Raw genomic sequence first — 7,470 nt, 5'->3', positions numbered from 1 at the left:
ACACCAAAAAAATGGTTTTTTTGTAATAACTCCGGTTCTAATCAACTTAAAAGGTCGTTATTAGGCCCATTTTAAAGGTTTTTTTATGCTCTTCAATTTTTGTTATATAATATTTTGTCGTGCGACCAATATTTTTCGAGATATCGAACGATTTATCGCGATTTTTGTACTGAAAATAAGTTTTATTTTTGTTTTTTACTCGATATTCTTAACGGAAAATGTAAAAATGACTTGAGAAGAAGTTGTAGAGAATTAAAAAACGAACAATTCCTTTTTTTATTCTTTTTTATTTTTTTTTTATTTTTCCTTTTTTTTCGAAAAATATCGGTCGCACGACAAAATATTATATGACAAAAATTGAAGAGCATAAAAAAACCTTTAAAATGGGCCTAATAACGGCCTTTTAAGTTAATTACAACCCGAGTTATTGCGAAAAAACCATTTGTTTTAATGTTTTTAACTGTAGCAAAAAAGACAACCGGGAAACAGAGGTCAAAAACTTCAAGTTAAGCTTTTCTTGACATCCCTGAGACCCCCCAAGAATAAAATTGCTGCTTCCAATTTTTTCTTTTTTAACCCATTTTTATGTACATACATAATGACTGGACTAATTAAAGTGCAAGTGCAGAAAGTTCATGCAACGCGAACAAATCTATGCTCACCGTAAGCTTCGACAAGCATCCGATGCGATTCTGCAGCAGTTTTCTTCAAATGGTAACAAAAAGTTAATTGCTGTTCGCAAATCGTAGTTTCTAGGCGCAAAATTCGACATGTTCAACGCTATTACAAACTATACTGTTGTATGAAACTTGTATTGTTGTGAGTTGAAAATCTTTGTCAGATGTCAGAACAAGGAAATGGCGTTAATGACGCGGTCTAACAGCAACTACATTGACAGCTATATGGCCGTCTATTGGTAAATTCCGGTTTCATATTTATACCACTGTAAATCCAATTAAATAAACAAATTTTTTTAAACTTACCACACACACACAAAAGTGATAAAATTTTGCAAAATCTAAAACTCTTAAAAAAACTCAGTCGACAACGGGCAAATGAGAGTACGGCGTGGTTATTATAATGCAAATCCAATAAAAATTGATAGATTTTCTCAATTTATTCAAGTTTTAGAACGTTTCGATTCATATAGAACCTTCATCAGCTAATACAGCATATCAATAAATTCATACGCTAAGCAAGTATCTCTGACGTGGAACACTAGCGCCATCTCTCGTTTATATTTTTATTTTATGGGAGTATGAGAATAAACGCGCGTTTGCGTATTCAGCTATCGTTTTATTCTGTTTTATTCTGATTTATTGTTTCAAATATATCGTTGAATAGTCAGCAATGGTTGTAACAATTAGAAGTGGATTTCAAGAGGTTAAATTAGACGTTTTTAGGAAAAAAAAAAGTATATCAAAAGGACAAAAACTATTTAATAGTTTTCATGTTTCTAATGTATACGAAGAAATATATGATAATAATTATCGTCGTATATTAGGAACAGTTTTAAGAGAAACCCCGGAAGCAGAAAGCAGAAAACGAAATGAAAATTTTTATCAAGTAACAATAAAGGTAACATAAAAATATGTTCGATAAATAATGTAGAAATCCTTATGCAATTTAAACGCGGCATTAAAAAAACTTGACTAATTAAACAAACAATAAAATATAAGATTTACTTTGAAGTATATCCTTTATGTAATTTTTGTGTATAAATTATTATTTAGTTGAATTCAGATCGAATAATAAACGATACAGAATGCAGTTGCAAAGGAGGAAAAGGATTCTGTAAACATGCAGCTTCTGTTTGCATATATGTAAATGTAGAAAATACATTATCAAAAACAGATTCACCAATGATTTGGAATAGACTGTCCAATGAACAATTAAAGAAATATGCAAAAGGTCGCCGAATTACAAAACTTTTTGAACAAAAAGAAGGAACTATTGAATATTCATCAAATAATAAAGTTTTTAAAATATATGACATAAAAAATATAACAGAAGAGCATTTAAATCTGAATTGTTCAATGGCTGAAATGCTTAGGGCTGAAAAGAAATGTGCAATAGAACGAGAAATGCGTGAAGAAATTCGGAAAAGAAATATTACAACACTTAGAAATATTCTCGATAAATTATTTGAATTACAATTAACAACACGAAAGGATTTGCAAATATATCATGCATACGAAATTGTTTCATGTAATTCAAATTGTAATTCAAAAATTAAATTAAAGATCATGGAATGGCCTTCTAAATATAATGCCCTTCGTTCACTTATTACTGTGGATAAGTCAAAGTGGACGGAATCATGCATCAATTCAGTAGGACAATCACAAACTGCTGTTTGGCATGCTGAAAGACACCACAGGATTACATGCAGTAATAAAGTACATCGTATTAAGACAAAACAGAATAATTTTGAAGATTTGGCTAAACAATTTCTAAATGATAAGTATCGAAACATTTTAACCGATGACATGCGCTATGGTCTAAAAATGGAAGCTATTGCTAGATCTTGTTTTGAAAGTCATACTAAATTAAAAGTTCATGAAGTAGGTTTAGTAATTTCACTTCAGCAACCATATCTTGCCTGTAGTCCAGACGGTATTATAATTGATGAAGATGGAAATATTCAATTATTAGAAATTAAGTGTCCTAGTAGCTGCAAAGAAACTAACATTATACATGATATAACGCAAGAAATTCGAGTCTCTTATTTAAAACTCAATAGCGACGGAAAAATTATATTAAAAGAAAATGATAAGTATTATACCCAAGTCCAAGTATCCATGTACGTTCTTGGAGTAACCTTGTGCCATTTTTGGGTTTATTCAAATATCGATTATATTTATATAGTAATCAATAGGGATGAAGAATTTTTGAAAGAAGTAATACCTAAAATAGAATATTTTTATTATACATACTTTCTTCCTTTGTTACATTATTAAAAAAAGTTTATAGTTACATAATATAAAATATCATATATTTCATTGTTATCAGGGCTGGGTAAAATGCCTTTCGAATTCCATTTAAAATACCAAATATAAAATACTTTTAAAAAGAGTATTTAAAATACAAAATGTAAAATAGATTCTTTTAATCCATTTTAAATATAAAATAGATAAATGGGAATTTTAAATGGTTTTCAAATGCAAAATGGTCTTACTTGGTATACATATTTTTAAGTATTTTATGTTGGAAATTACTTTGCATAATGCTGGAACATCCATTTTTTTTAATAAAAATCGATATTTATGGATTTGTAATTAATATCTATTTTATATTACAGTTTAATTCACAATTTATTGGGATAATTATAAAAAATTAAAGAAAATACAAGAAGAAGGAAGTCAATAACAGTCAAAGCTGGATCATAATGCTTATTATAATTATGTGTGAATTTTGTATACTGCGTATGTAGTCCCCCCATATAAATCGCGACGCTGATAGTTTTTCAGCATTGACGCGCGCATACATACTTACTACCGCAGTAATATCACGAACTTTAATTGATTAACAATTTTTGATGCTCATAGCATCATGGATCTTAATAGTTTTGAATGACATATTAAAATCTGAAAAGGATAATTTTTAATTTTCGTATTTAAAATTCTGTAATTCTTATGTATTGCGAAAAATATTAATAATTTTGGTGTTTCGTCCAGGTTTCCACTATTGGACTCATCAGTAAGGTATTGTAGTGGAAACCTACCTTAGACGCCTGTGTAAATTATTAAATCGAGATTCTATATATAGAGATATACGCGTATCTCAGTATTTGCAAGAAATTTTTACGAATATCGATAGACCTCTGATGGGGGAGGGGATCGACGTAGTAATATTCTTCGCAATATTTATCTAAAGTAGGAATAACGTCTTTTTCAGGATCGACGTGTATTAACAAATATTAAAATCTTTTTAAGACTGTATAATGATAAATAATATTTATATGGGAGTACTACATACGCAGTATACAAAATTCACACATAATTATAATAAGCATTGTGATCCAGCTTTGACTGTTATTAACTTCCTTCTTCTTATTGTTGTTTATCATTGTACAGTCCTAAAAAGATTTTAATATTTGTTTAAAAAAATACATTTTACAGTAATACAGTTTTATTTAATTTAATAAACGCACTATTTGCTTTGAGTAACAATTGTTTTTTAAATGTATCAGACAACATCGTCATAGAAGAAATTGTGTTCTCACCAACCACGATACTTGATTCTTCTTAAGGGAAAATTTATGAATACATAAAAAAACCATTTACCTATTTTATAAATGGTTAAATGATAGACATGATTCCATTTCAAATGTAAAATGGAAATGGTTTTCCAAAAAACTATTTAAAATGGAAAATGCAAAATGCCATTTCCATTTTAAATATGTATTTAAAATGGAACTATTTTAAATATTACCCAGCCCTGATTGTTATTAACATTGTTATAAATATAATAGCAATATATTTTAATATTATTAATCACATAAAGCGGTAATATTACTTTTTAATGAGAGGTTCTTTATTATTAGCAAGTACAGCAGCAATAAAAATTATATCATCAATATGATTAAGTAATTCTATGTTGAGATGACTTAAAATTTAAAAAATTTTTATTCTTTGAATCGCTCTTTCAACATGTATTCGTACAGATGCTATTGAATATCCTTCTAAAACTTCTTCACGTGAAAATTGAGGATTAAAGGCAAATGGAGGCATCACTATTGTACATTGACGTAATAGAAGTTCAACTTTAATTTGCGGAAATCCTTTATCAGCCATTATTTCGTCTCCAGGTTCTATTAAGTTTAAAAATCCCGAATCATTAGTTATAAATCCATCAGTCGCTTTCCCGCCATAAGCTTTTGATATGAAAGTTATTAGACCAGAAGGGCTAATGGCAACTAAAAATTTAATTGTAAAATTAGATTTATAATGTGAATACATTAATATCCGTTGCTCGACAGTTGGAGGCGTGTCACAAGAAATCTCGGTACAATCTATGATCGCTCGACAATTTGGATAATGCATAAAACAGGATGGCATAGTTTCTTTAATTGCTTCTTTTGATGGCCAAAATAGCCATGTTTTTGTATTTAACACTAAAATTTTTAAAACGCTTTTAAAGATATTTGCGGCTGAAGTACGAGAAATCTGAAATAAAGAACCTAACGTAGAGAAAGGCAGTCCATGTTTCATTTTCATTAAAAATAGGAGTAACCTATTTTCAGCAGAAAGCTTTTTAAAATAAGCAGGTTGATAATTATTTTTAGGTACTATACATTTTAGTAATATTCCAAAAAACATTAAATTGATGCCCCCAAATTGTTTCATTAATTCATCGTATTTAATATTTGGAAATCCTGTAAATCCTAATCTTATTTCACAATCTTGGCCAACTGCAACATCACGAGTTTTTACAGGCTTACATATTGTAGGTTCTGAAATAAGTAAAGAATTTTGCTTCATTGATGAATTATTAACTATAAATGTTTGAGTCGAGGCTTTATTGCCATTTGTCCAACAAAATAAAAAATTTGTCTTCTCTTGAAAATCTGTATCACGGTAGAAATAATCTGTTTGTACCGCAATTTCAAATGTATTTGGTACTTCGTAAAAATCAGAAGTTAAATCTGCAATAAAAAATATTTAATATTAATAAGTTATCCTTTCTTTTTCTCATTATTAAATTATTAAATTTATTTTTTAACATTCTAATACCATATTTAATATGTTTCATCTGCATTGGGACATCTCTGTCTTCGATTTTTTTAATACGAGCTTCTAATCTTTCAGCTCTTCTCAAGTCTGTAGACTTTTTTTTATAAATAGATGGAAATAAAGTCGGATAAAATGATTCCTTCCTTGCATCATTGGATTTCTCTCCACCAACGAAGTGAACACTACAAATTCTGGTGTTTTTGGTCGGAACCCAAGGCTTTTTATCACTCCTAAATAAATAAATAATAAATTATTATTTATCTGCATAAATTGAAAAAAGTATATTTCATTTACACAATTATTTACAATACTTCACAAATTCTTGTACTCTACATTGATAGACATTAAAATTATAACCTAAAATTTGATCATTTGAACTTATTATAAAGAAACAATTACAGTTATACTTCTTCAAAACAAACATTTATTTAAAATAAATTTATTTTTTGTCATTCTAAATAAACCACTTTTTTATGTTTCATTTTCCTCACACGCGAGTGAGGAGCGCGCGCCGGCCCTGAGCGCCATGTAGACAACAACGCTTATTCGTTAAATTTAACATGCTCTACTGCAAAAACTATTTGTCGGACGCAATTTTGTTAAAGGAAAAAATTGTTTGTCTTAGCGTAAAGTATTACGTCTTGTACAGGTTAAGTCTCTAGTGTCGTTTCTCATTGGCTGCACTAATGCACACTGACAGTTTATCTGTTCCGTGATTTTACATGAAACGAGATAGAAATGCACTTCATGACTCAATGCCTACTAGTGCAGCTAGTGAAAAACACTATTAAACAAGTCGCAAGCTAATGGCCGGGGCAAGCAATATATTTTAGTATAGTTCGAGTAGTGTTTAACTGTCTGCATTGCATGCGATTGCGACTTAAAAGTCCTTCTGCTATGGCCTTTAGGCCGCGGTCACATGGTGCGGAACTTGCGGACGCACAATTGGCGTAACGCGTGTTACTCTACATCTATATATACGGCACTTCGGTGCCGATATATATGTATATATATATATAGATACACCATATCACGTGTTCCGCCATTTCTAGTCCGCAGATTCGCTCCATGTGACTACAGCCTTAAAACTCTGTAATCGCCCAATGCCATTGGTCACATTCTGCAATTGATATTTAATCCATTGAAGGCCTCTTTCACCAACGCCGATTAACTTAATCGACGATTAGTCCATTGGAATTGACCAATCACATTTATCATTTAGTTTTGACAACAGACGCGATTGGTCAATTCCAATGGACTAATCGTCGATTAATTTAATCGGTGTTGGTGAAAGAGGCCTTATCTATATATATATACATATATATCGGCACCGAAGTATATATAGATGTAGAGTAACACGCGTTACGCCAATTGTGCGTCCGCAAGTTCCGTACCATGTGACCGCGGCCTAAAGGCCATAGCAGAAGGACTGCCGTAGAGACGTACGTCTCGAACGTAAGGCGTAAGGCGTAGCATTTTTCATCTGTGCTCAGTGCTTGTTACATCTTGCGTTTTAAGTTTTACCGTCGAGCAGCGGAGACCTTGTATCTCAGACGTATGACTTAAGGCGCAAGACGTAACGGAATGTTTCTCGATGTAACCTTCTGAATGTAGCGTTTTTTTTCTACAGTTCAATCTGGTGCGGGACTTGCAGTGTACAGCAGATAACGGATATATATATATATATATATTACAAATATCTTTTTCAGTCTTGCATATTTTTATTTTGATGTTAAAC

General features: G+C 30.7%; 2 protein-coding genes across 2 annotated transcripts; one reads left to right on the top strand and one right to left on the bottom strand.

Moving 5' to 3' along the window:
- Positions 1–2,246: 2,246 nt before the first annotated feature.
- Positions 2,247–2,936, top strand: LOC108776060 (uncharacterized; the record flags this gene model as incomplete). The annotated part of the gene is made up of 1 exon (XM_018542568.1): positions 2,247–2,936. A coding segment is annotated over exon 1 (690 nt), but the record flags the coding sequence as incomplete, so codon positions are not given.
- A 1,677-nt stretch (positions 2,937–4,613) lies between these two features.
- On the bottom strand, positions 4,614–7,208 carry LOC108776059 (uncharacterized). The gene is made up of 4 exons (XM_018542567.1): positions 7,099–7,208; positions 5,733–5,962; positions 5,598–5,644; positions 4,614–5,249 (listed from the first exon to the last, which is right to left on the bottom strand). The coding sequence occupies exons 1-4, from the start codon at positions 7,206–7,208 to the stop codon at positions 4,614–4,616; spliced, it is 1,023 nt and encodes a 340-aa protein (XP_018398069.1).
- Between the last annotated feature and the right edge of the window lie 262 nt (positions 7,209–7,470).

This window comes from Cyphomyrmex costatus, unplaced genomic scaffold (genome assembly GCF_001594065.2).
Source record: "Cyphomyrmex costatus isolate MS0001 unplaced genomic scaffold, Ccosl1.0 scaffold335, whole genome shotgun sequence".
NCBI lineage: Eukaryota > Metazoa > Arthropoda > Insecta > Hymenoptera > Formicidae > Cyphomyrmex > Cyphomyrmex costatus.
Note: the sequence above shows the minus strand (reverse complement) of the source record. Positions and strands in the feature narration are given on the sequence as shown.

Excerpts from the sequence above, each read along its gene's own strand:
- LOC108776059 (XM_018542567.1), bottom strand. The coding sequence starts at position 7,208 with ATGCTACGCCTTACGCCTTACGTTCGAGACGTACGTCTCTACGGCAGT. Across the intron at positions 5,963-7,098 it reads CTTGCGGACGCACAATTGGC|GAGTGATAAAAAGCCTTGGG; the intron begins GTAACGCGTGTT and ends TTATTTATTTAG. Across the intron at positions 5,645-5,732 it reads GATGAAACATATTAAATATG|ATTTAACTTCTGATTTTTAC; the intron begins GTATTAGAATGT and ends TTTTTATTGCAG.